This window comes from Manis pentadactyla, chromosome 2 (genome assembly GCF_030020395.1).
Source record: "Manis pentadactyla isolate mManPen7 chromosome 2, mManPen7.hap1, whole genome shotgun sequence".
Classification (NCBI taxonomy): Eukaryota; Metazoa; Chordata; class Mammalia; order Pholidota; family Manidae; genus Manis; species Manis pentadactyla.
The window spans coordinates 136,019,650-136,044,155 of record NC_080020.1 but is presented as its reverse complement, the minus strand read 5'-3'; the positions used below and the strand labels follow the sequence as shown (position 1 = coordinate 136,044,155).

The window sequence follows — 24,506 nt, the reverse complement described above, 5'->3', positions numbered from 1 at the left end:
TTTGGTTCCTGGGACGCTCCACTTTGGGGAGTAGTCTTTTTCTTGATGATCTCTTACACAACTGCCTTTTGTCAACATTAAGTCATTTCTTTTACCTGGAGCTTTCTTTCCTATTAATAAAGAAGTGGCTTTGAAGTGGTTTGTGAATTTTTTAGCATTAAGTTGAATAAGTAATCCCTCACTACTGCCAGTATGTGGTACCCTGCAGTCTCTTCTACCATGCTTACAATAAATTTCCAGTGCAGCCAATTTTTTAATACAGTCAAGCTCTCTTTCTTTAGAGTGGTGGGGGGGCTTTCTTATGTAAATCACACCCTTAACACTGTGATCACGATTCCTAGTTTCTTGATGTCTTTTAAGAGACATAGACATTTGAGAAACAAGTACTGCTATCTAGTATATTGCACCTGTTTGCCAACAGCAGATCTGAAAGTTTTTAGCACCATGTTTTTATAGTAGCTTTCTACAGCATTCATATAAACAAGTGTGTGTTTACATGAACAGCTGTGGGTTATTGTTTTTTGCACTTGTACTGCATTGTTTTGTGAATTGGCATGCTAAGCGAGGTAACTGCAGTGGTACATTTTATCAGGTTTTCCGGCTTGGGAACAGACAGACGTGGCTCTGGTGAACAGGTACCTGGACTGGTGGGTAGGGGGCATGGACATGCAAGCGTGCCTGCCTGCGCACTGCGGGGTGGGTGCCTGCAGAGCGAGAGCACAGTCTCACTGACTTCTACAGCACCCGCTGTAGCTGGGGGTCCCTGCGCCAATCTCTTTCATGGAGCTGGCACTGAACAGGTTTGAGTTGTTAGTTGGTAATGTCATGAAAAGACTTCTAAACTCTTAACTGTTGAAGGGAGACTTGTAAATGTGCCTGAAGGATACACCAAGAGGGTAAGGGATTGGAGGAAAGCATTTGTCGATGTCCCTTGGGCTCATCACCTTGGGAAACTGGGGGCAGGGTGAGGTGGGTGGAAGCAGGATGGCAGAGCGGGAAACTGAGCTGCAGTGCAGCCCCAGCAGCCAGCTCACTGCCCACGGCATCCTTTCCCCGTGGCTGACACTGGTGCTGTGGGTGTCCTGGAGCATGTGGCAGCAAGGAGCATTTACCTGCCCTACCGTATGGACCTGCTGCAGGGCCCTTTCCTGCTCTGGGCCCCACTCAGCTGGCTGCCTTTTGTGCCACCTGGTATTTGTGTTGGAGCAGTACCACGTGTGCAGTGTGCAGCCCCAGCTCTGAAAGAGGCCACCAGTTGCTGTGCTTCTCGCTGGGTGAGACACAGGATGTGATAGTGTGTCCTTTACTGGGCAGGGGGTGTTCTGATAGGCCCTAGGTGATTGGGTTCCTGAACACAGTTCTTCCAGCACAGGCCCTTCAGTCTGCATAGCAGGGGCTTCACCAGAGACTCCAGTATGCCAGCCACTTGTTCATTCTGCCAGATTAGTATAGTCCCATTGATTCAGGGCTCATGTCCAGGCGTTCCACATTTGTTCAGACTGTCTTATAGCAGCAGACAGCAACATTATTACAGTCTCAGGGCAGAAATGTAAATGTACATCATTGTTCCAAGGGGAAATGATAGTGGTCCTCTTTAGGGATAGAGATGGGGAAGAACACATTGGCTAAATCACTGTCCACATGCTGTAATCTGAGGCCACAATAATCTGCTCCATCAAAGGAAGCCAGCAGCTTGGAGGCGACAGTTGGAGCTGCTGCCTGTGTTTCTCGTGGTTCAGTGCCATCCCCCAGGACCCACTGGTTTCTGCAGAGGCCGTATAGTGAATTAGAGGGAGATACGGTGGAGACCATCCCTGTATCCTGTGGGTCTTTAAGGGTGGTACGGATATCTGCCCTTCCTCCCAGGATGCTGTGTTGTTTCTCATTTTCTGTCTCGGTGAGGGGAGAGGACAGTGACAGATTCAAAGGCTTCCTTGGCCTGCTAGCCCTTACTCCACAGGCCAAGAACCCACTGTAGGGTCACTACTAAGTGACTATGTGAGGGTCCTGGGACCCAGTGGACCCACTGAACTAGACTTGGGTCAGGACTCCATTTAGTGCCTGGCCCCATAGGCCTCACTCCAGTACATGGGCCAAGGTGACCCTGGGGTCCTGGTTAACGGTGTCAACTTGGCCCCTCTTCCAGCAGTCCCTGCGGTACTTGAGTGTCCCCTTGGGATGAGGACTGTGGAAAGCACTGACTACAGTTCCAGTGGCCCTGCAGTCCCTCTGCTGGGGGACTTCCCTCTCCTACAGTTGACCCTAGGTCTGAAACTAGCTCTGACTACAAAACCGATCAAAGGATCTTGAATTTTTATTGGGGCAGCTCCCCACAGCATCCTGCTTACAGTTTCTTCTCATCATAAGCATTGGCCCAGTGCCCTTGTTGGCTGACTGTTTATTTTGACCCTCAGGGTGCAGTGTTCTCAACCATTTCCACTAATTCTGAGTGTCAGGCCCCCTGCAGCCCCTCCAGCTTTTCTTCTATGATAACTGCACCCCCCTGCTTTGTGGGCTAAGTTCTCTCACCTCCGTCTGCTCTTGGGGGTCCAGGCTTTCCCACTGCTGTGGGTCCAGTCTGTTAGCTTTGGCCAGCAGGCAGGCCAGCATCCAGCTTCTTGGCCAGCTCTCCTGTTGGCCTCGGCGGTGGATTCTCTGGGTGTTCAAGGGAACACTGTCAGCTGCTGGTTTGGGCTGTTCTAGCTTTATCTGCTACTGTGTCCACTTCTCTGAGCTTTTAATCCTGTTTCCATATGTTGGCCATAGGAATGGGAGGAATTCTGCCTCACTGACCACAGGCTCTGCTTTTCCTTGCTCTAGCAGCCAAGCGACCAGCATGTTCGTGTCTCTTTAGGGGCTTTGCCAGGTTGTTAGCACCTACAGCCTAGGAGAGTGCTCCCAGTTAGAAAAACCCCTTTATCCAATTTATGTCCTGCTTCTTGGCCCCGTGCCTTGGCATCTGGCTGGGAGGACCCCTGCCCAGTGCATGTTGCTCTCTCATGCACCTTGTTCAGAGCGTGGTCCCTACCTGCCTTTGCTGGCCCAGTACATTGGTGGCCTGGTGTGCAGGGACTCCCCCTTAGTTCCTGGCCTGGCAGCCTGGGGAGGAGAGGGGTGCAGGGCAGGTGAACGCGTGAAGGGGCCACTTGCTCCTCACAGGGAGGGGTGACCTCCTCTGCAGGCTCAGAGGGTTCAGGTGAATCTAGGGATTCAAGGTGTCTGCCCAGGGGTCCCTCCAGCTGTCAGGTCCACTCTCTGCCTGTCAGGGATCACTTCCTAGCTTTCCTGCCCTTGGGCTGCAGGAGCTGAGCACTGCTTTGTACACTACTGAGATGTCCTCTGGTTTTCACACTTTTTAATTGCTGACTAATTTTTCTCGTTTCTTTGCATCTCTTTCAAAAGTGTCAGGAACCTTAGCACGAGGCCCCCAGCCCCACAGGCCTGTCAGTGGTTTCCCGCGGCCCTCTGGCAGCTGCCCACCGCCTGCCATCCCACTCAGCTGCTCGGTGCTGCCTGCGCATCTCTTCCTCCGGCACCAGCCTGCTGGTGTCCATGCCAGCCATGCAGACAGTCCGGCTCCAGAGTCCCATGGTGGCATCTTTCTGAGCTGCTCTGGCACCGACTGGCACCGGCTAGGTTCCTGGCAGTCACATTACAAGATTGTTTTGTCTGTTATCCTCTTGGGACCCTCACTTGGGAATGGAGGGGACAGAAGCAGGGTTGGATACGGGGAGCTCAGCCATGACGCCGTCTCAGGGAAGCCCCTCCCTCCCCCGCAGTGTCACGGGGCTCTCTGGAGCCAGGGTAGGTGGCCCTTCAAAGTTGTCCTGAGTTGGGGGGAAGGGGTTGGGCCTTTATTGTCATTGATTAGTCATTGGATGTGGGCCGCCTCCGTCAAGAGGTGTGACCTGTGAATGCTGAGCTGATTCTCGAAGGTGACTGAGAGCTGGTTGGGGGCCACCTGCTACAGCACTCCCACAGCCTTGCTGGGGACAGTTGGGGCGCTACCAGGACCCCACATGTGACTACTTCAGCCCTGTCCGTCTTCCCCGCTTTCCTATATAGCCACTTATCTAAGATGAATTGACTAGCATTTTTCTAAATGTAGTTTCTATTTTTAATAGGACTTAGGATCATTATGTTAGAAAAAGGAGGGGGGAGTAGTACCAAGAATTGGGTTTCTTTGCAGATTTTCAAGACCTATGCTAATAGGAGCTAGGAGCCACATGTAGCTATTTAAATGTAGTAAAATTAAGAATTCAGTTCCTTACACTAGCTATCTCAGGTGCTCACTAGTCACATGTAGCAAGTGGCTCCTGTACTGGCCAGGGCAGGTATGGAACATCCCAGCATTGAGAGAGCTCTGTTGAACAGCACCCACCACACACAGTTCTAGGGATCATCTACACACAAACCTTTAGCCATAAAACTCTGCCATTTCCTTCAGAATCTCCTTCCAGAAATAGGTGTGCATATTACTTCTGTTTGCATAGTTTATTAGGAAGGCTATTAAATGTTTAGCCTTCTTAATAAGTTCTAGCATTTGAGTTTCAAAATACATCTCAGAGTTCTACTGCCTAAGACAAGGAGCTTAAAATAAGTATGAGCTTCTCTTCTGAAATATTGAAGGTCATGTCTTCTCCCTTAGAAATAGCCAAGACAGGTTAGAAGGTTATACACCCTGGCTAGTCACTAAGAGAGGCAGTGGGAAGTAAAACGGAAGATGGCGCAGGGTAATATTGTATCACATTTGTTTCTCAAGGAGGAAAACCAAGCATCTGTGACTTCAGCGGATCCAGTTTTTCAAGTTCCAATTTCAAAGGCAGTTCAGCTGACTACAAATGATGCCGTAAAAACCACTCTTCTGGTAGAATTGGACATTTCAGTAAGTCACAAATTTATCCCTCAGCACAGTTACGTTAAGAAGTGCAGAGACTTTGTGGTGTTCTTGCCAATTGCCTCAGAGGGGGTGGGGGTCTCAGGCCCTTGGGCCTTTATTCTATTTTTTTTTAGCATTTCAAAAATGTTTTTATTTCTTCTACTTTATTTCTACAAATTCAAAAAAAAAGGAAAATAAATGATAATTTATATTTGATTTTCTTTCCTAAACTAGGAGCATTAAAAACTTTCCAAGGGAAAAGTTATATTTAGTCATTAGTGTTTTGTCATTAAGGTCACTACAGTATGGGCAATAGCTTCCTTGCAAGTTTTTTTTTTTTAATTGAGGTATCTTTGACATACAGTCTTGTATTGGTTTCAAGTATACAACACAGTGGGTCAACAGTTGCCCATATTATTAAGTCCTTACCCCAACTGGTGCTGTTACTATCTGTCAATATAGGAAGATGTTACAGAATCATTCGTTATGTTCTCCATGCTGCACTTCCATCTCCAAGGCCAACTTATATTATGATAAAGAGTTTTTGTGCCTCTTTATGGCCCTCACCCTTTCTACCCATCCACTCCAATTTCTCCCCCAGTCACTTCTCAGTGCCTATGAGTCTACTGCTGTTTTGTTCATTTTGTTTTGTCTTTAGATGTCACAAATAAGTGAAATCATACAGTGTTTGTCTTTTTCCACCTGGCTTATTTCACTGAACTTAATATTCTCTAAATCCATCCATGTTGTTGCAAATGGCAGGATTTCTTTCTTTTTATGGCCGAATAATATTCCATTGTGTTTATGTACCAGCTCTTCTTTATCCATTCATCTACTGACAGACACTTAGGTTGCTTCCATATCTTGGCTATTGTACATAATACAGTGATAAATATAGAGGGGCATATATCTTTTTGAATCAGGGATTTTGTTTTTGGTAAATTTCTAGAAGTGTATTTTCTGGGTTGTATGGTATTTCTAGTTTTAGTTATTTGAGAACCTTCGTACTGCTTTCCACAGTGGCTGCACCAGTTTACATTCCTGCCAACAGTGTAGGAGGGTTCCCATTTCTCCACATCCTTCCCAGTACTTATTTCTTGTATTTTGGATAGTGGCCATTCTAACTGGTGTGAGGTGAAATATTTCATTGTGGTTTTGATTTCTATTTCCCTAATGATGTGGAGCATCTTTTAATGTACCTGTTGGCCATCTGTATGTCTTTGGAGAAATGTCTCTCCACATCCTCTGCCTGTTTTTTAATTAGGTTATTTGTTTTTTTGGTGTTGTGATGTATAGGTTCTTTATATATATAGGATGTTAACTCTTATCAGATAAATCATTTACGAATATTTTCCCATACCATAGGTTGCCATTTTGTCCTGCTGATGGTGTCCTTTGCTGCACAGAAGCATTTTAGTTTGATGTAGTACCACTTGTTAATTTTTGTCTTTGTTTCCCTTGCCTGAGGAGATGTGTCCTCACATGGCCTGACAGGAAAAAATTGCTCATGCTTATATTAAAGCGATTTTTGCCTATGTTTTCTTCTAAGAGTTTTATGGTTTCATGTCTAACTTTCAGGTCTTGTATCCATTTTGAGTCTAGTTTTGTGTATAGAATTAGACAGTAATCCAGTTTCATTCTCTTGCATGTAGCTGTCCAGTTTTCCCAACACCGGGTATTGAAGAGGCTGTCTTTTTCCGATTGTATATTCATGGCTCCTTTATCATAAATTAATTGACCATATATGCATGGGTTTATATCTGGACTCTGTTCTGTTCCATTATCTATGGTTCTGTTCTTGTGCTGGTACCATATTGTTTTGGTTACTGTAGCTTTGTAGTAGAGCTTGAAGTCAGGGAGCATAATCCCCCCTAGCTTGTTCTTCTTTCTCAGGATTGGTTTAGCTATTCAGGGTCTTTTGTGGTTCCAAGTGAATTTTAGGATTATTTGCTGTAGTTCATTGAAAAGTGCTGTTGGTGGTATGGTAGAGATTGCATTGAATCTGTAAATTGCTTTGGGCAGGATGGCCATTTTGACCTTATTAATTCTTCCCATCTATGATCATGGGATAGATTTCTATTTACTTGTATCTGTAATTTCTCTCATGAGTGTCTTACAGTTTTCATAGCACAGGTCTTTCACTACCTTGATTAGGTTTATTCCTAGGTGTTTTTTTTTTTTTGATGCAACTGTAAATGGAATTGTTTTCCTGACTGCTCTTTTTGCTAGTTTGTTGTTAGTATATAGGAATGTGATAGATTTCTGTGTATTAATTTTGTATCCTTCAGCTTTGCTGAATCCAGTTATTAGTTCTGATAGTTTTTTTGGTGGAGTCTTTAGGGTTTTCTATGTATAATACCATGGTATCTGCAAATAGTGACAGTTTTAACTACTTCCTTACCAATATGGGTGCCTCATATCTCTTTTGTTATCTGATAGTTGTGGCTAGGACTTCTAGTACTATGTTAAATAAAAGTGGTGAGAATGGACATCCTTCTATTGTTCCTGATCTTAGGGGAAAAGCTTTCAGATTTTTGCCATTGAATATGATGTTAGCTGTGGGTTTGTCATATATGGCCTTTATTATGTTGAATGGATATTGAATTAAGTCAAGTGTTTTTCAGCATCTATTGAGATGTTCATGTGGTTTTATTCTTCTTTTTCTTAATGTAGTGTATACTACTAATTGGCTTATGAATATTCTACCATCCTTGCACCCCTGGAATAAATCCACTTAGTCATGATGGGTGATCCTTTTGATGTATTTTTGATTTTGGTTTGCTAATATTTTGTTGAGGATTTTTGCATCTATGTTTATCAGGGATATTGGTCTGTAATTTTCTTTTTTTTGTATTGACTTTGTCTGGCTTTGGTATTAGAGTGATACTGGACTTACAGAATGAGTTGGTAAGTGTTCCCTCATCTTCTACTTTTTGGAATACTTTAAGAAGGATGGGTATTAGCTCCTCTTTAATTGTTTGCTAAATTAGCTGTGAAGCCATCTGGTCCTGGACTTCTGTTCATTGATAGTTTTTTAATTACCAGTTCAATTTCATTACTGGTCATCATCTATTTAGATTTTCTGTTTCCTCCTGGGTCAAATTGGAAGATTATATTTTTCTGGGAATTTGTTCATTTCTTCTAGGTTGTCCAGTTTATTGTCATAGAATTTTCATAGTATTCTCTAATAATTCTTTGTATTTCTATGGTAGCCATTGTGACTTTTCCTTTCATTCTGGTTTTGTTTATGTGTGTACACTCTTACTTTCTTGATAAGTCTGGCTAGGGGTTTGTCTACTTTATTTTCTCAAAGAACCAGCTCTTGGTTTTGTTGATTTTTTTTTTCTATTGTTTTATTCTTTTCTGTTTTATTTATTTCTGCTCTGATCTTTATTATGTCCCTCTTTCTTCTGACTTTGGGTTTCATTTGTTCTTTTTCTAGTTTATTTATGAATTTTGACTGTTTATTTGGGATTGTTCATGTTTCTTTAGGTAGGCCTGTATTGCTATGTACTTTCCTCTTAGAACTGCTTTTGTGGCAACCCACAAATTTTGGACTGTTGTACTTTTGTTTTCATTTGTCTCCATGTATTGCATGATTTCTGTTTTAATTTGGTCATTGATCCATTGATTATTTAGAAAACCTGTTGTTTAGCCTGCATGTGTTTGTGGGCTTTTCTGTTTCCTTTGTGTAATTTATTTGTTATACCATATGTAATACCATTGTGGTCTGAGAAGCTGCTTGATACAATTTCATTCCTTTTAAATTTATTGCTCTTTTTGTGGCCTAGTATGTGATCTATTCTGGAGAACATTCCATGTACACTTGAGAGAAATGTGTATCCTGCTGCTTTTGGGTGGAATGTTCTGTAGATATGTTAAGTCCATCTGACCTAATGTATTGTTCAGTGCCTTTTTCCTTTTTTCTGTCTGGTTGATCTATTGATGTGACTGGTGTGTTAAAGTCTCCTACAATGAATACGTTGTAATCTACTACCCCATTCAATTCTGTTGGTATTTGTTTCATGTAATTAGGTGCTCCCATGTTGGGTGCATAGATATTTATAATGGTTATATCCTCTTATTGGACTGACCTCTCTATCATTATGCAATGTCCTTCTTTGTCTCTTGTTACCTGCTTTGTTTTGAAATCTGTTTTGTCTGGTATAAGTACTGTTACTCCTGCTTTTTTCCCCCTGTTACTTGCATGAAATATCTTTTTCCATCCCTTCACTTTTAGTCTGTGTGTGTCTTTGGGACTGAAATGAGTCTCTGAGGCAGCATATAGATGGGTCTTGTTTCTTTGTCTATTCTGCCACCCTGTGTCTTTTAATTGGTGCATTCAGTCCATTTGGTGATTATTGGTGGGTATGTTCTTATTGTCATTCTATTAATTGTTTTCTGGTTGTTTTTGTAGTTCTTTCTATGTTGTACACTTGTTATTTGATGATTTTCTTTAGTAATTGGATTTCTCTTTCTTAATTTTTTGTGTATCTATTGTAGGCTTTAAGTTTGTGGTTACTGTAAGGTTCAGGGATAGCTTCCTGACTATGTTACAGTCTATATTAAATTGATGATTGCTCTATTTCAAATGCAGTCTAAAAGTACTACTTTTTTATGTATTAGGTATCATAATCTGCACTTTTTGTGTGTGCCTTGACTGATTCTGTGCATAGTTGGTTTTACTACTTTTATTTTAGTTTTGTACTTGCTTGGTAATTAATTGGTCTATACATTTATTTTGGGTTTATTTTCACTGGTGAAAACTTTTTAGCCTTAGGAACATTTTCATTTGTAGCAGTCCCTTCAACATATCCTGTAATGCCAATTTAGTGGTTATAAATTCCTTTAGCCTTTGTTTATCTGGGAAATGTTTAAGCACCCCTTCAAATTTGAATGGTAATCTTGCTGGGTAGAGGATTCTTGATTGAAGGTCCTTCTTTTTCAATATACTAAATATTTCATCCCTCTACCTTCTGGCCTTTAAAGTTTCTGCTGAGAAGTCTGCTGATAGCCTGATCAGGTTTCCTTTATAAAGAGTCTTTTTTCTTTCTTTCGCTGCTTTCAATACTCTCTACTTATCTTTAATCTTTGTTATTTTAATTATTATATGTCTTAGTGTTATCTTCCTGGGGTTCCTTTTGTCAGGGGCTCTCTGTGCTTCCATGACCTGGATGTCTGTTACCCTCCCAAGATTAAAGAAGTTTTCAACAATTATTTCCTCAAATAGACTTTTATCTCTTTGTCTCTCTCTTCTCCTGGTACCCCTGTTGTGTAAACATTGTTTCGTTTGGATTGGTCACACAGCTCTCATCATTCTTTAATTCCTAGAGATTTTTTTCTCTCTTTTCCTTGGCTTCATTGTGTTCCTGTTCTCCAATTTTCATCTCATTGATTGTCTCCTCTACTTGCAGCAATCTGTTATTCATTTACTCCATTGTATATTCCACTTTAGTTACTGTATTCTCCAGCTCTGAGTACCTCTTTTTCAGCTCTTGTAGCTCTTTGTTGAAGTTCTTTCTGAGATCTTTAATACTTATCCTCAGATCCATGAGCATATTTATAACTGCTACTTTGAAATCTTTATCAAATTTAGCCCTCTTTCTTGTGTCTTACCTGTAGTTTTGCTTGGAACGTACTTCTCTACCTCCTCATTTTGTTAGAGTTCCTGTGTTTCTTTCTTTATATTTGATAAATCTGCTATGCCTCCTGATCTAGAGAATAGTGGCTTTATGAAGAAGGTGTTCTGTGGTACCCAGAAGCTCAAGATACTTTACTCACCAGTGCCTGGCTCTCCTTTGAGGTGGAGCCCCAGTGCTGTTGGTGGGCTATGGGCAGTGCCACCTGTCTTCTGGCAGTGCTCTCTCCTGTTCACTGTGAATAGCAGTTTGCCTCAGCCAGCCCTCTGAGCTGTGGAGCAGCTTCTTCTGGGGTCATTGTGTGCGGGGGGGGGGGGCTGCCCTCTGTTTGCCCTGCAGCAATGGTGAGGCTGCTGGGTTAATGGGGTGGGCAGGGCATTCACAGGGCTCTCAGGCAGGCACAAGGTCATCTGGCACTGGGCTGGGCTGCCTGCAGGAAGGAACGAGCTCTTGGAGCTGGTTCTTGCAGGTGCCTCTTTAGTTGGCTGAGACATTGCAAGAAAGCTGGGAAAGCCTCCCTGTGCCTTCCAAACAGCAGTCTAATGCTTCTGGGCCAAGGGCAGGTGCACAGGGAATGCCTTGGGTCTGTGCTGTCAGATAGGGCCAGATGGAGTGTCAGGCTCCCAAGAGTGTCTGAACTGTTAGGCTGAGGGAGGGCTTGGGAGGTATTGTCCACTTGCCCTTTCTCTTTTGGAGAGAGCTCCATCCAACCCTCACCCCTCTGGTAGTCCTCCTACTGCTGGCAAGTCTTTCAGACTACCACCTCTGCTTTGGGTCTCAGAGGGACCGGCAGAGCACGCCTGTCCTCCACCAGCACCTGGGATCTCAGCCTCCGAGAGTGCTCTGACTCTCTCAGGTGTCCAGCCCCTGCTAATCAGCAGGACCCAGTGCGGTGTGGACTCCTGTACCCAGAGCAGATCTCCGGGGCCAGGTGTACAGAGTTCCTGAGCACCTCTTCCTGCCCATTTCATTCCTCTTCCTCTGGCCTGTGGGCTGGGATGGGGGAAGGGCTTGGGTCTCGCCCAGTCACGACTCTGCCCCTTTTCCCTTCTCTGGGTGGTCTTCTCTTCCTTCCTAGGTGTAGGTGGTCTGTCCTGCAGTCTTCAGGTCACCCCCAGGGTTAGTTGTATTTCTGTAGTTGCTTCCTTGGTGTGTATGTGGGAGGCGGTTTGTGCCTTGCTTTCCTGCTCCACCGTCTTCCCCCATACAAGTCTTCTCATCCTTTATTCTTGACCTATCATTTTTTTCTCTGCACCTCACACCTATTTTCACTTCAGGGAGGGACTAGAAGAAGAGTGGCTCTGGAGGTGATTCAGCTTAAGAGAATGGTGTTGCTGCCTTACTTGTTAAGCCACAAAAAAATAATGCAATCAGAACATCATTTTCTGTATAAGGAGTCCTTGTATGGAAGTGTTATATAGTCCTTATAGAGGAAGGTGTTACCTGAGGTCAGCCAACTAATTGCAAATTGAGCTCAGGATAGACAGTCATATTTGGCTCATTTCTCATTTGGCTCTCATTCCTTTCAACTCTGGAAAGAATCATGGATCCCCTGCCAGAAAAATGATCCCATGTAAACCCTTTGCAACAGTTTCAGGGGGAGTAGGTACATTCGTGAATGCCTCCCTTACCCCTGCCCAGATCCATTGACCTCAGGGTAAGAAACTGTGATCTATCATCCTGAATCTTTGGTGCTTGAGTACCTCTTCAAAGCCATGTAGCTGAACCATTTGTTTGATGAAGGTCCTGAGACAAGTGGGTTGCACTTTGAGAAAAGGGTGCCTGAAGGCTCTGTTGGATATAACTGAAATTCTAACAGAAGTGACAGGGATCAAATCCAAATGGTTTGGCTTACATATTATTGGATACTTCCATTTTTCTTTTGAACCTTTTAATAATCTGTGTCATGAAATATTCTTTCTACAGTAAACATTTTCTTTTTATTTTGCTGTTCTAGACTTTTGTCATGAAGAGGTGAGGGTGGGCCAATTGGTGGGTCTAGTCTGTCACCCTCCCAGGCTAGGGATGTGAGCATGTGTGTGGTAAGAGGCCTCTTTCTGGAACCCTGGTCTGTGTTTCGCATTGCTCTGTAAGTACATGTGCCATGGAAAGCGGCTCCTCCTGCAGCACGTTTGTTCACAGATAATGCCAAGCCAAATGGAGTAATGTTTTATGCTCATTACGGAAAAAAATAGTGTCTACTCCTGCCACTGCTCCTCCCTGAAAGAAAAAGACTAAAGAACAGGAATTGGGAACCACTACAGAGAGCCTTCAGTAGTTTCTTTTGCTCAGAGTATGTGTGCATGCACGTGCATTTTCATAAGAGGGATTTTTATGTAGGTTATTAAAACACTATTTACTGAGGCACTTTCCTCAAGGGCTATCTTGATTTCCATCTTGTAAGTAGTCACTGATAAATAGCAAAGAATAGATAACTATGGAAGTTCTTTTTTAAAATAACTCCTAATAAAAGTATGTTTGTTCAGTTAGTTGGGCTTGTTTTTTGCAATTAGAATAATTTTGTTGCTAATTCATATAAAATGATTATATAATAAAAACTAGATTTTTTTACCCCCATGGTAGAAATCTTTAATTCACATGGGGTTTTTTCTTTCATGTTGGTTTTTCTCTAGAAAACAGATTTTTCCTATCAGCCTGGAGATGCCTTCAACGTGATCTGTCCCAACAGTGAGTCTGAGGTACAGAACCTGCTCCAAAGACTGCACCTCGTGGACAGAGGCAAGCATTGTGTCGTCCTGGAAGTCAGGGCAGACACAAAGAAGAAAGGTCAGCCTTGGTCTCATGCTTCTTAGGGTGTCATTAAGCCAACACATTGCAAGTGACAAGTGAAAATATGTCACCCCCATTCCCGGGTCCCAGTCAACAACCTGTATGGTGACTGCTCAGGTGCCCCAGGTTGGCTGGTGTCACGGGGACACAGGCACTTGCTGCTCCTGTGGGTTCTTTGCTCCCCTGCAGACTCACCAGCCACGGGACCCAGGTGTGAGTGGCTTTGTGCTCACTGGGCACACAGGCAGTGAAGTGAATGTGAGTGGTCTTGGAGGAGCAGGATGGGGAGTTGGGCTGACTTGCTAGTCTGCTCTTTGCAGTTAGCCTTATTTTGTTTCTAAGTTAGTGCATTAAAGTCGTCATGCAATAAAAACTTTTTTATTATATGAATATTTGTTAAAAGTTGTTTTCTATTGTTTATTTCTTACAGCAGTTTTTCTGTTGTGTTTCTTTGTTACTGCTTGTTTTATATATAATGCAATGTTAGCAAACCACTGCTATCTTCTGGCTCTTTGTAATTTGGTCTTGAATGATTTCCCTTTTTTTTGTTTGCTATATACCTAGATTTGGTAGGTATGGAGGTATGGCTAGTAAAATTCTATTGAATTTGTAATTCTTTTATTTTTTTTTAAGGTATGTTTTCCTGCTGTATTCATTTTGGGGACACTTTTTGACTGACTACACAAATGTCACAAATCATATTGTACCTTGTTGGCACTGTAAAGTATTACAATTAGATGTGTTTTTAGGAATGCAGACAACATTTTATTGTTTGTTTCATGTGTCCTGACCTTTTTTCCTTTCTACCTGAAAAGGAGCAGCTTTGCCCCAGCATATACCTGAAAGATGCTCTCTCCAATTCATCCTTACCTGGTGCCTTGAAATACGAGCAGTTCCTAAAAAGGTATTTGTTTTTTCTTTTAACTCTTTAAAAATATTTTTAGCCCTGTGTAGGATTTATTAAGTCTGGTATTTGCCCTTTAAAAGCTTAGAAAATATGGTCTTCACAGCATCTCCTCAAGATAGTTCGCAAGGTTATGTGGTATCTTTATAATTGTCATAAATGAATGTGTTTATGTTGTGCCTATATTGAAATCTCATGTTTCCTCTTGAAATAAGATTTTCAAAGTAGGGCCTTTGCTTAATTTTGTTTCACTAGATGTTAACTTGATGTAGCCCCTGAATCAGTGATTAAAGTGATCCTACGTGACCTTACATTACCCAGCTACACCCAGGACACTCTCTGTGATTTGTGCCTAGAGACTTAGGACAGTACTTGCCATCTCCTTCCCATCTTTCTGTGTAAAAATATATGGTTATTTTTTGTTAACATCAGAATTGTTCAGGAAAAATTAAAGGTTTTGGTCAATGTTTACATAAATTTGGAGGTGGAACAATCCCTAGATGTCAGTATTAGACCAGGAACTATACTTTTAGAAAAATACTTGTGACTGCTTTCTTCTAACCGTGTCCCTCAAATAGATATTAATGGAAAAACTTTCCAAGCTGTGCTTTGCAAACTTGAAACTTGTTTTGCCAGTGAGCACAAGTAATGCTTCCTTCCCCAGCACATTTTAATTTTATTTTTATTAAAATATTTATTGCATTTGCAGTCTTTGGGAAACAAACTACTTTAGAGAGTCTCAACTCTGTATCGAAATGAGTGAATTTTCAGTTCATTGTGGTGAGAATTTCTTGATGAAACTCAGTGAGTTCACAGTTCAGTTCAACTTGACCTTGTTTTAAAATTTTTATAAAATATATGTAAAAATATTTTTTTCCTTACTACAAAAGTAGCACTCATTTAAAAAATTCCAGACACAAAAAAATAATCAGGGAGCAGAAGTCCTTTATAATCAAACCCTCAAGGGTTAACACTTGAATTTTGTTTTGCTAAGAAAAAAAGGAGATCATGTGGTATATGTGCTGTTTTGTAATATGCCTTTTTTACTTGAAAAGAAATAAAGAATTTATCCCAGCATGGAAAGATAAAGGTATTGGAGATGTTTTTAACAGATGCAATGGTATGCCATATCTGTTCATTTAATCGTGACCATTGGTGGTTTTCAGTTCTTCACTGTTAAAAAAAAAAAACTAGGTGAACATTCTTGTACAATTTTCATCTTTGCACACTTATTTAAATTTTGAGAATAGTTATTAAAAATATTTACAACTTAAATTTTAGTAATGTCAGTTTGTTTTCTACATTGTACAGTATTTCCTATTTTAGTACATAATGTTTCTGTAATTTTAAAGTGAAAATATTTTAAAGGATTTACACTTGACACTATCCTGTAATTTAGGAAATTTTATTGACTTAGGGACTTGTGCAGTGTTATTGGTAAACTTCCTATCTTCCCAGAGGTTCATGAAGAGACAGGGGGCATTTAGTCATTCCCCAGCGTTTCTGGGGTGCTTGTTCTGTGTTTGGACCTGTGTCTGGCACTTTGAAGACCACATGTAATTTGATATCTCAAGATAGCTTGGGCAGAAATTCTTAACTAAGCTGGTGGGAACCTGTGACCTCCTCCTCCCCATGCCCAAGGGCAGTGATCTTGTCCACCCATTAAGGGTCTCCAGGACATGAGGGTGCTTTGAGGCATGGAATAAAAAGTAGCAGTTCTCATTAGCATTTGATACACACACCTTGCCTAAAGACTCATTTGATGGCTGCCTCTGCTTCGACTGCAGGCATTTGTGCGAGCCCTGGTGGACTACACAGGCGATGGTGCAGAGAAGCGCAGGCTGCAGGAGCTGTGCAGCAGGCAGGGGGCCGCCGACTACAACCGCTTTGTACGTGATGCCTGTGCCAGCGTGTCAGACCTCCTTTGCACCTTTCCGTCCTGCCAGCCCCCACTCAGCCTGCTGCTTGGTGAGTGGTCGCTGTCCAGGCTCCCGAGCCCCAGGGCACTGCTGCCTCACAGCCTCCCGTGGTGAAGAGCAATTTCCGCTCCCAAGGCAACCTTTGAATTCCTTGCAGGCATGTGGAACATGTCTGAACTGTGAACAGTGGGGAAATGCCTAATAGTTTGCCTCAAGGTCTTTGACATCTGTACTGAAAGGCTCCCTCTTAAAGCTTTATTTCCTTATTTTTTCCAATCTACTTTTGTTACTCTCACTTGTTCTCTTGATACAGCCAGTGTTAATTCTTTTCTGCTCAGCATTCATCATCTTTTCTATTAATTTAACTGTTTTTCAGAAAGCTTACTTAGCCAAATTTTACCTAATAGTGAGCTCTCCGAGATAAAGATTTTCTTTTTCAAAGATAATTAACATCAGATTTCATTGGCAGGTCAATGACGTGTACAGAATATGGAATGCTTGCCTGGGTCTGCGCATGTCCAGGTTTGGGGTTCTTCAAGAGCAGAGGGGACCCCTCCTGTCATATAGTACACTTGGAGGGTGCCCTAAGCATCAGGCTTGGGAGAGACCCCTTAGAAAGAGTTCAAATGTAAGATCATCTGCTTTTGTCTGGATTGTCTCTCTGGGTTATCCTACTCCAACAGAGAGTCTAAGATCCTCCCTGAGGAACTGGTGTCCGGAGGCCTTCGCGGGCAGCCCCAGTGAGGGATTGGAGACATTTGCTAAGAGTAATGGCTGTAAGAATTCATAGGGTTCTTAAGCCTTTATTACTTTCCTGTGCTTGTAATTTTGTCATCTCTGTGTTCCTGTACTGATAAATAGTAAGTTCTTTCACATTTCATTTCTCTTTCATGATGGGAAAATGTGTTGTGCTTTTTATTGTTTAGCCGGCCAGTGCAGTTCAGGGTCGAGCCCTGCTTTTTTTTCCTTTTTACCTCATAGTGTTCTTTCCACTTCTTCCTCCCCAAAGTGGTAATTCTTCCTCCCCAAAGAGATTAAATGTTAGCAAGAGAGGCGGCTCTTCCTGCTTTCTGAGTTCAAGCCGACTCTCCCCTTCTCAGTGAGCCTTCAGAGGGAGTGCTGGGGCTGGGGTGGCTGGCAGAGCCCCCGTAAAGCCCCCAGGCGTATGAGGCTGTGTTTCAGTTCTTCTTGTGGATTTTTGTTATCTTTTCAAACTTTTATATATTATTTATTGCATTTATGTAAAAAACTAATAAAGGTAATGAGACTTTAAAAATTTATATTTCCAAGTTAGGAAAACTATATCTAAAACTTAGTATTAAGTTGAGCTCTCTATTAAACCTTACTCTGACATTTATTAAATATTAGCAAAGTCTTTCCAAATTTTTGCTTAATAAGTGCTAAAAATAGAGCATATTAAACACAAAAAAATATTACAGTTTGTTAGCAGACAACTAGGTATTCAAATATTCTTTAACCTGCTCTTAAAGGAGCATTTATGTATCTTGAAATCACTGGGTTTCTGGTTAGCTTGATTTAAAAATGTCCACCACTACACTCCCATTTTTTTGTTACTATTATATAAATATAAGAAGGAAAAATATTCCAATCCTAAGTATTGCCCACAATCTTTAAAATACCGGTTTTTAATCTTTTTGGGGTCATGATCTCATTTCACACCTGAAAATCTGGACACTGCTCCATAGGACATAGTACACACGGAAGGTTCCCTGGGCTCCTTAATTCTGAGGCTCATTCATAGGCCATCCTTCTGTTATCCTTTGGGTTAGGAAACTGGCCTTTAGGTAGAAATACTAATTTCAGATTAAGGAAATGCATCATGTCTGGTTTTTAACTTTAGGAACTGAAAGAAAATATTTCCATAATATTTTACTTAGACATAGTGAATTTACATGGGCTCTGTAATATGATTTAAAACAAAAACATGTTAATTTGAGTATTCTAAATAGAAAATAAAAATCTAACTCAGATCTTGAGCCTTCTACCTCTTACATGTAATTTATTTTCAGTATTAATGAATTAATAATTGCTTATTTTAATTTTTTCAGAACATCTTCCCAAGCTCCAACCCAGACCATACTCATGTGCAAGGTACTGATATTTATTAACATAATACATAGCATCTTTCTCCCAAATGTTTTGAATCTTCGACTTCCAAACCTATAGTAGCTACAAATCAATTCAGGAAAAACGTAGCTGGTTTGTGGGCACAAGAACAGGCATGATAAGAAATGAAGAAGAGCTGTCTTAGGATTCCTGTCCTGTAGGAGTTCAGAGAGGGGGTAGAGTCTTCAGTGGCTCCGTGGTCCAGAAGCGTGTTTCCCTACTTAGGACAACAAGTCTTCAGGTCCTCCACCTGCTCCCTTTATTGATGTGCAGGCTGCCTTCGCTGGGTACAGAAGAGGCCAGGGAAGAGAGGAAAATTGGCGTAAATCTCATCTAGCCTTGAGGGCAAACAGATAATTGAAACTTTCCTAATTGATATCAAAATAAGGGCCGGGTTGGGGAGTTAGGGGGGATTTTAAGGAGCCGTAGAGCCCTTGTCTCTGAGGAGTTAGAATGTAGATTAGAGCCCAAGTGGAAGTATCCCTCAGTGCAGAAAGAACAGTCACATCTGGCCAGTATATACTAGTGCTAATAGTGCGTAACAGAGTCACACCTCCCCTGTGTGTCTCCACAGCTCAGCTCTGTTTCACCCAGGGAAGCTCCACTTCGTCTTTAACATCGTGGAGTTCCTGTCCACAGCGGAGGTTCTGCGGAGAGGCGTGTGCACAGGCTGGCTGGCCACGTTGGTTGCATCAGTCCTTCAGCCAAACATGCATGCATCCCATGCAGATGGCAGGAAAGCCCTGGCTCCTGAGGTACTAGGAGTGTGCAGTTTGACATCATTAAAATTACGTTCTTTTCCTGATTAGAAGAAAACAGTGTAGTCTCTCCTTCATTGTCTGTTAGCAATGAATTTATTCAAGGGACAGTTATGCCACACTTGAATTTTAAAAATCTCTGTGGGACAGTTAAGAAAACATCACTTTGACTCATTATGAAATAATGTGTGTGTTTCCTAAATGTGTAGGCATGAATTTTATATAATAGTCTTTTCTTCTTGTCATATTCATAGGAAAGAAGACCTTTTCTGTTAATATTCTTGGTAGATGGGCACAGAAAAGGAGTCAGGTGGACATTGAAGGCTAGTGATGGGGGACAGCCTCATTCCTGCTGAGGATGAGTCTTTAAGTTGACAGCCAAGGTGAATTTTGTATGCTTCAGTTCGGGTAGTGAGGTTTTCTCAGCCTCTTTCTTCCCTTTTGTCATAGCCATGGTGTGTGGGATCCCAGTTAGGGCTCTCGGTGAGATGGCCTTACTAAGGGGGAAATCACTTTCAACACACGTAGAGAAGTGTGTTACTCGATTTTCTGATCAGACTGGACATGTTGACATCTGGGCTTAGTGACATCTTTCATATCTTGATGTAGCAGTCAGCACAGTCCCCTTGGAGACATGAGCACAGAGGGGCTTTAGAGTGTGTGCGTGCGTGCGTGTGTGTGTGTGTGTGAGTAGATGAGTGTGTGTGAGAGAATGAGAGTGTGTGTGTGTGTGTGTGTGTGTGTGTGTGTGTATGAAAGTGAAAGCGTGTGTGTGTTTTCGCTTCCCCTCCCCCTGACTAAATTCATTATGCATCCACAAAATCTTGGGAACCTGAAAAACAAACCTTTTTTGAAAAGAAATATAATGCTGACATAAAGGTATTAAGTCACTTCATGATAATAGGTACATAGCAGATAATTCCCTGAAGGTTTAGACATAACATGCAGCTGTAATGCATTGTAGACACTAGCCCTACATGCCTTTCTGAAGCGGTCCCCCCCGCGCCGAGTCGAGCAGGTCCTGAAGTGCGGAAGGGGGGCGAAGAAAACAAAGAAAGACAGAAAGAACTGGGAGGGCTGACGCTCCTGCGTGTTGCCAGCAAAGCTTTATTAGAGTCCAGAAGTCCAGCGTATTTATACAGCAAAGAAGCACACTATCCCAGGAAATCGCATTATCCAATAGACAATCAAGCACAGTATTGACGTCAGCGGTAGCCGGGCAAAGGTAGGCACAGCAGGGCTCCTTCAGTTGCTCATGGAATGCGTAAACAGGATATTCTTTGTTCTCCATTCCTACCACATCAAGTGGGGGAAAGGGCATAGCCCGCTCCCCACACCTTTCACTTGCCCTTCCTCTCCTCCCGCCTGTCCTTTTACCCTCCTTCCCTCCTCATGTTAACAGTTTGTGTTGACACCCCAAAATTCAGGCACTAGAGATACAGATACACAGGATGCAGTTTAAAACTACCTTAGGTTGGTGGTGCCTGTCCCGTATGTTCTTAGGAAACGTGGAGAGAGTTAATAATCACGTGCTCCTCCACACGCCCTCCCCCAGCAGGTGGGCAGTATAGTCGTTCCCAGATGTCCCCTGTCCATGGGAGGGGAGAGACGTCCCTGACATTGGCGTTGAGCTGGTGCTGGGACAGCTGCAGCCAGCGGAAGGGGAGCAGGTGGGACGGTGCCCACGGCTGGGTGGGGTGCCCAGCCTGGTGACCTGGTGGCTTGCCCCTCCTTTCCCTCTGGTGCATGGGATGGGATATTGGAGGTCCGGGGTGCTCCTTGGGCTTGGATCTAAGTGAACGAGATCCCTGGAGCAGAGCAGCAGCCAACCTGCAGCCTTTGGGGACAGCCAGAAAGAAGCACTAGGGGTGAGCCGCTGAGATGTCCTGTGCCTGAGCAGGCTGACCCGGCCCTTGCTGTCCCTGGGACAGAGCGTGCCCGCACCACAGCCCCTGCCATGCCTCCTGTGTCCTGTTCTGTGTTGCTTCACGGGACTTACCATCCCTGTCATTCTGTGGGTATATCCTTTTCTCCCACTAGAATGTAAGTTCCATGAAGAAGGTTTTGTTGTGTATATTTTTCTATCCCTACCACTGGCCATGTCGGTACCATCATTAAAACTGTTAAACAGAGGATGTGGACCCAGCTCAAACGTGAAATATAATTATATGCCATTAAAAAAAAAAAAACTGTTAGAGGAGTCAAGTGAGTAAGGCTGGTGAAATACTCATTACAGTTTTGTTTTAAGATGAGAGTCATTTGACAGAGCTTTGCCAGTTTTTCATTAGAAAGTGTTATGTTCATCCTGTTGTTGCACGTTAATGATTTTCTGGAACTAAAGGTTAAATGTATACCATTGTGCTGTCATGGAACATAGAGCAGATTCCTGTCATCCTTAACCCTCAGCAGCTCTCAGTGTAACTTACACGCGTGGGAGAGTGAAATATTTTACAAATTGACTCTAAAGATTCCTGGCCCATGATTTAGAAGAACCGTCTCTTGAAATTTTAGCGAAAAAGGTTTTATCTATTTATATCACTTATTATTCTAGTTTTGCACAAATACAAATAATATTGAACCCAGAGTAACAGATGTAGCATAATTCTCTAGTATCTTTAGGGCAACTCCTTAATTTTTCTTTTGGTTGCCTAATTTTCACCTAAAACTGTTCCCTTGTCTTCGTGTTAATCTTCATTGCCTCTGTGTGCAAATGTGAAGAGTCATGTCTTCATTTTCTGGGGCATTTCTTCATAATAGTTATAATGGCTGCCTACTAGAAGAAAGCAAGTCACATGCATGGGCCTAGGTAAGAGTTTGAGTATATCTGTTGTTCTACCTCAGAAACACACCTGTCATTTTTAAAACACCTTTGATTTTAATGGAAAAGAAACATTGCAAGACAGACTTGTTTTTTCCCTCTGTAGTGACTAATGTGTTCATGGTTCCAGTTAAAGTTAATGCAGTATTTCATTTGCTTTTTTGAGCAGAATTTGCACTGGTTCATTTAGCAAAGATCATCTTGGTTATATGCTTTGTCTAGGTTTCCTTTAAAGCTTATGACCATTGGTTTAATATTCCAGATATCCATCTCGCCTCGAACAACAAATTCTTTCCACTTACCAAATGACCCCACAGTCCCCATCGTAATGGTGGGCCCAGGGACTGGCATAGCGCCCTTCATTGGTTTCCTACAACACAGGTATGTGCTTTCTTTGGTTAATGAGAAAGTGTACCCCTTGTGGTCCTGGGTAGAAATATAATAGAGAGCCTTTTTTGTATCCTCATTGCCATGTAGGATATTGGATTTGGGTTGTAAAATTTTTATTTTAAGGAATTACCATCAAATGCGTGTTAGCATAGCATAATGAGTTACCATGGGAAAAGCAAATTCGATGTTTTCTGAAGTCTGCTTAGGAGTGGAACTTCCATTTTTACAGTAGCACTCTTCTTTCACCCCAGCTGTACTATAGTTGGTGATTTTTGTAGTTGGGAACGAATTTCAGGCACACTTTCATGCTGTGACTGCGTGCGGTTTGTTCAGCTACTCCTTACTGCATAAAATCGGTAGTAACAGATCCAGTTAGAGCAAAAGTTTTGAAGTAAAACCCCAAACTTCAGTACTTTTCAGTAGAGTGATGTTAATCAAGGGATCTTGATCAGAACAAAACTATTTGATATAAATAAAGTTGTGCTTCTCTCCCCATTTGTGCAGCAATGATCAGCTCTCATTAACAGCTTCCCTGTTAGTATAGTGCTGTCCTTGGACAGAGTCTGTATAGTTGTGGCTTTTTCCTTGAAAAAGCAAAAGAATGATGACAACTGTGCTCACTGTGTCCATCGTTTCTGACCCTCATTGCAGCAGAGCATTCTACCTTTTAAAGCTCTGTGCCACTTTTCCATTACAATGAATTTCTTTTTATTCATAAAATAGCTATTCACATTTAATCTAGAACTTAGTCTGGGTTTCACAATGTGATATTTTGAATGATCCTCCTTGCAGAGATGTTCCAGAGCTCATGGAGGTCTGCAACTCACAGACATGCTTACTCACTGCCTGTCTGTCCAGCCATGTCTGTTGGAGTGGCCCCGGCACTGAGTGGGGAGGAAAATCCTACTTCGGTGAATGACTGTTAGTGCCTGCAAAGGTCACTTTTATCGACTGTCTGGGTTGTCGGTGGTTCCTGACCAAAGAAAGAGATTGGCTTTACATATTCTTTGCATCAAACATCTCAACTTTCTTGTTCACTTAGAGAGAAACTCCGTGAACAATCCCCAGGTGGACACTTTGGAGAGACATGGTTGTTTTTTGGCTGCAGACACAAGGATAGGGATTATTTATTCAGGTGCGTGCAGTTCTGGTACTGGAAGACTCAAACAGGGGCAAACAATTCTAATTTCAGGCTTTTCCAACTTCAAATTCCAGACCTTCCTGTGACCCATTTTATGTTGTATTTCAGAGAAGAGCTCAGACATTTCCATAAGCATGGAATCCTAACTCACTTGAAGGTCTCCTTCTCAAGAGATGCGCCTGTGGGGGAGGAGGAAGCCCCAGCAAAGTATGTGCAGGACAGCATCGAGCACCACAGCACACAGGTCGCAAGGGTCCTTCTTCATGAGAACGGCTGTATCTACATGTGTGGGTAAGTGCCACAGAGGGGAAGGCAGGTGTTGGTGTTTATTGGAGGAGCAGGACTGGTGGGTTACTAATCCAGACATGTAGGGATGGAAGAGTGGATTCTTTTTTTATTAAGGTATCATTGATACACACTCTTATCAAGGTTTCACAAGAAAAAGTCTGGTTACTACATTCTCCCATATTATCAAGTTCCCCCCATACCCCATTGCAGTCCATCAGTGTAGTAAGATCCTATAGAGTCACCACTTGTCTTCTCTGAGCCACACTGTCTTCCCTGTGACCTCCCCCATACCATGTGCACCAATCATGATACCCCTCAATCCCCTTCTCCCTCCCTCCTCACCCACCCTCCCCTTTGGTAACCTCCAGTCCTTTCTTAGAGTCTGTGAGTCTGCTGCTGTTTTGTTCCTTCAATTTTGCTTCGTTCTTACACTCCACAAATGAGGGAGATCATTTGGTATTTGTCTTTCTCTGCCTGGCTTATTTCACTGAGCATAATACCCTCTAGCTCCATCCATGTTGTTGCAACTGGTAGGATTTGTTTCTTTCTTATGGCTGAATAGTATTTCACTGTGTATGTACCACATCTTTTTTATCCTTTCATCCAACTGATGGACACTTAGGTTGCTTCCAAGTTTTGGCTATTGTAAAAAGTGCTGCAATAAACATAGGGGTGCATATGTCTTTGAATCTGGGAAGTTGTATTCTTTGGGTATATTCCAGGAGTAGAACTCCTGGGTCAAATGGTATTTCTATTTTTAGTTTTTTGAGGCACCTCCATATTGCTTTCCGTAGTGATTGAGCTAATTTACATTCCCACCAGCAGTGTAGGAGGGCTCCCCTTTCTCCGCATC

The 24,506-nt window shown here is 42.5% G+C and overlaps 1 protein-coding gene across 2 annotated transcripts in view; it reads left to right on the top strand.

Moving 5' to 3' along the window:
• Nucleotides 1-24,506, top strand: part of MTRR (5-methyltetrahydrofolate-homocysteine methyltransferase reductase) — a 44,973-nt gene that overhangs the window by 8,025 nt on the left and 12,442 nt on the right. Inside the window, exons 6-14 of one of the 2 annotated variants that reach the window (XM_036896670.2) lie at nt 4,763-4,885; nt 13,152-13,305; nt 14,124-14,212; nt 16,000-16,180; nt 18,201-18,243; nt 18,833-19,013; nt 22,097-22,215; nt 23,267-23,359; nt 23,474-23,656. In XM_036896670.2, the coding sequence (XP_036752565.2) occupies nt 4,763-4,885; nt 13,152-13,305; nt 14,124-14,212; nt 16,000-16,180; nt 18,201-18,243; nt 18,833-19,013; nt 22,097-22,215; nt 23,267-23,359; nt 23,474-23,656 (1,166 nt within the window). The remainder of the gene's footprint in view (nt 1-4,762; nt 4,886-13,151; nt 13,306-14,123; nt 14,213-15,999; nt 16,181-18,200; nt 18,244-18,832; nt 19,014-22,096; nt 22,216-23,266; nt 23,360-23,473; nt 23,657-24,506) is intronic. The other variant, XM_036896671.2, reaches the window with a different exon arrangement.